General features: G+C 70.6%; 1 protein-coding gene across 1 annotated transcript in view; it reads left to right on the top strand.

The window, feature by feature from the left end:
* Window positions 1-2,864, top strand: part of ARHGAP30 (Rho GTPase activating protein 30) — an 18,207-nt gene that overhangs the window by 11,203 nt on the left and 4,140 nt on the right. The window contains exons 7-8 of the mRNA XM_014961758.1: window positions 92-789; window positions 1,457-2,860. Of these exons, the coding sequence (XP_014817244.1) occupies window positions 92-789; window positions 1,457-2,860 (2,102 nt within the window). The remainder of the gene's footprint in view (window positions 1-91; window positions 790-1,456; window positions 2,861-2,864) is intronic.

Raw genomic sequence — 2,864 nt, 5'->3', positions numbered from 1 at the left:
ATCCTGGCAGCTCCTGCAGTGCCACCAGCTGGGTCCCCAGGAGCGGGGAGGGGACAGGGGCCACCCCCATGCCCTGATGTCCCCCCACCAGGCGCAGACCACCCCGGGCTGAGCCAGCAGCGGCCGGTGAAGCCCCCGCTGCCGCGCCGGGAGAGCTTCGACGCCTGCCCCTGCCCGGGGCCCGAGGGGAGCCTGGAGGAGAAGCCGAAGGGTCTGGAGGAGCCGCGGGGCCCCGAGTCAGAGGGCGAAAGCAGCACCAAATCAGAGCCCACCACCCCCAAAGGCAGCCGGGCCTCGCTGGTGGCCACCGGCCGCTCGCCCAAGGCTGCCCGCAGCCGCGCCGAGAGGTGTGCGGGGGTCCACATCTCCGGCCCCTTCTCCGTCACCGTCCCCTTCCACATCACCTCCAACCTCTCCCGCCTCACCCGGGGGCTGCCCTGCCCGGCGTTGGGCAGGGACGCCCCCGACAGCCCCCCAGAGCCCACCCCAGCCTCCCACGGGGACCCCCAGCCCCGCTCGGCCGAGGAGCGGCTGGAGGGACCCTCAGGGTGTCAGGGGACCCCCAGGGCTCGGTCCCCGCTGATCGAGGAGGGGACGGCGGACGCGGAGCAGACCCGGCTCTCCCTGGAGCTGCGGGACTCCTTCGCCTTCCTGGACAGCACCGAGACGTGGCCGGAGGGCGGCGGGGATGGAGACATGGTGGTGTTGTCCCCGTCACCGGACACCACGGTGGGGGACAGAGAGGAGTCCCCGGCCATGGAGGAGGGGATGGAGAGCGGGTTCATGAACGTAAGCTGCCATAGGCGACCCCGGGGCTGGGAGGGCAGGAGGTGGGCAGAGGGTCACCTCCACTGTCCCTGGGCAGAGAGGAGTCCCCGGCCATGGAGGAGGGGATGGAGAGCGGGTTCATGAACGTAAGCTGCCATGGGAGACCCCGGGGCTGGGAGGGCAGGAGGTGGGCAGAGAGTCACCTCCACCCCAGGGTGGGGATAGAGGGGACAGAAATGGGGATGGAGGGGACAGGAACAGGATGGAGGGGTCAGGGATGGAGATGGAGGGGACAGGAAGGGACAGAGATGGGGATGGAAGGGATGGGAAGGGACAGGGATGGGGATGGGAAGGGGATGGAGGGGACAGGAATGGGATGGAAGGGACAGGGATGGGATGGAGGAGTCAGGGATGGGATGGAAGGGACAGGAAGGGACAGCGATGGGGATGGAAGGGATGGAAAGGGGATGGAGGGGACAGGGATGGGATGGAAGGGACAGGGATGGGATGGAGAGGACAGGGATGGAGATGGAGGGGATGGGGATGGAACGGAAGGGACAGGGATGGAGATGGAGGGGACAAGGGGGCATTGACCCCTCCAGCCCCAGGTGTCGGGGCCATGCAGTGCTCCATGGGTCTGGGGTGTCCCTGGCATGGCTGTCACCGTCCCACCTGTCCCTGTCCCCAGCCGGGGGAGCCCCCCACCGAGCACCCCGCCAGCTACCTCTCCATCGAGGAGGCCATGGACGAGGAGATGTTCTTCATGGCTCCCAGCGGCTCCGACCCCGAGGAGGGTGACGGGGACACCGACTCCGATGACATGTTCCTCAGCGCCAACGATGACCTCAGCCCGCTGGTGGCATCACTGGGGACCCTCCAGGTCCCCCACCAGCCACCGGGCGAGGGCACAGCCACAGAGACCCCGGCACTGGCCCGACCCAGCACCCCATTGCCCCAGGATGGGTCTCCATCGCTGGAGGAGGATGCTCCAGGTCTAGGGGAGCTCCTTGGAGACCCCACCGGGGTGTCAACAGAGGGGGGGACACCCCCAGGGAAGGGGGATGGAGGGGAGGGGGTGGCGGATGGTGGCTCCAGCCCTGGCAGAACTGACCCCAGCACCGAAGCCGGGCTGGGGGACGAGGCCGGAGGAGCCAGCGGCCATGGGGGAGCGGGGCCAGCTCCCGACATGTCAGACAGGGAAGTCGAAGAGGATGGAGCTGGCCCCGGGCCCCCTGACCCTGAGGAGCCTGGGGAGGGCGAACCCCAGCCTTCACCGGGGACCCCTCCAGCTTCCACACCGGAGGAGTCCCCCCAGGAGCCAGCAGAGCCCCCAGTTCCTGAGTCTGTCCCCGAGGTGGTCCCCGGGTCTGTCCTTGAGGGTGTTGTCCCTGAGGCCGTCCCTAGGTCTGTCCCCGAGGTTGTCCCCAGGCCTGTCCCCGAGGCTCTCCCACCCTCCATGGTCAGTGCAGAGGGGACCGATGCCACCCCCAGCAGCAGCCCCGCTTCTCCTTCGCTCCCTGCCTTGCCCCCGGAGCTGCACCCCGCTCCCCCTGAAGCCCCTCTGCCAACCCCAGCCGATCCCCCGGGATCTCCGGGGCTCCCCCAGCCCGTGGTCGTCCTGCGCCATGATGGCAGCGCCCCGGCGCGCCTGGCCGCCCGCACCGTCCGGGTGCAGCAGGCCCGCTCCGTCCCCGTCGTGCCCCCCAAGCCCCAGTTCGCCAAGATCCCCCCGGCCCCGCAGTCCTGGGCCTCCCCGAGCACAACAGGGGACTCCATCACACCCCCCCAGCCTCCCCCCAGCCCCCCGGCTCCCGAGGGACCCTCCGGGGCCAGCAGGAGAGCGGGATGGCGGGAGGGGGGCAGCGCCTCCTTCGACACGGCGGTGTCCGCGGCGGCCCAGCAGCCGCCGGCCCAGGGGTCAGTGAGGAGGATCCAGACCTACAGCGGGGGTGAGGCAGCGCCTGCCGCCCCCAAGGCCCTGCCCTTCCAGAAGAGCCCCATGAGGCCGCGGCTGCTGCGGCCCCTCAGCTGCATGGCCGCCCCCGAGGCCGAGCTGTCGGGGAGGAGCCGTCGGAGCCTGACCCGGCCGCCGGCAC

The sequence above is a fragment of the Calidris pugnax genome, unplaced genomic scaffold, assembly GCF_001431845.1.
Source record: "Calidris pugnax isolate Ruff unplaced genomic scaffold, ASM143184v1 scaffold871, whole genome shotgun sequence".
Classification (NCBI taxonomy): domain Eukaryota; kingdom Metazoa; phylum Chordata; class Aves; order Charadriiformes; family Scolopacidae; genus Calidris; species Calidris pugnax.
Note: the sequence above shows the minus strand (reverse complement) of the source record. Positions and strands in the feature narration are given on the sequence as shown.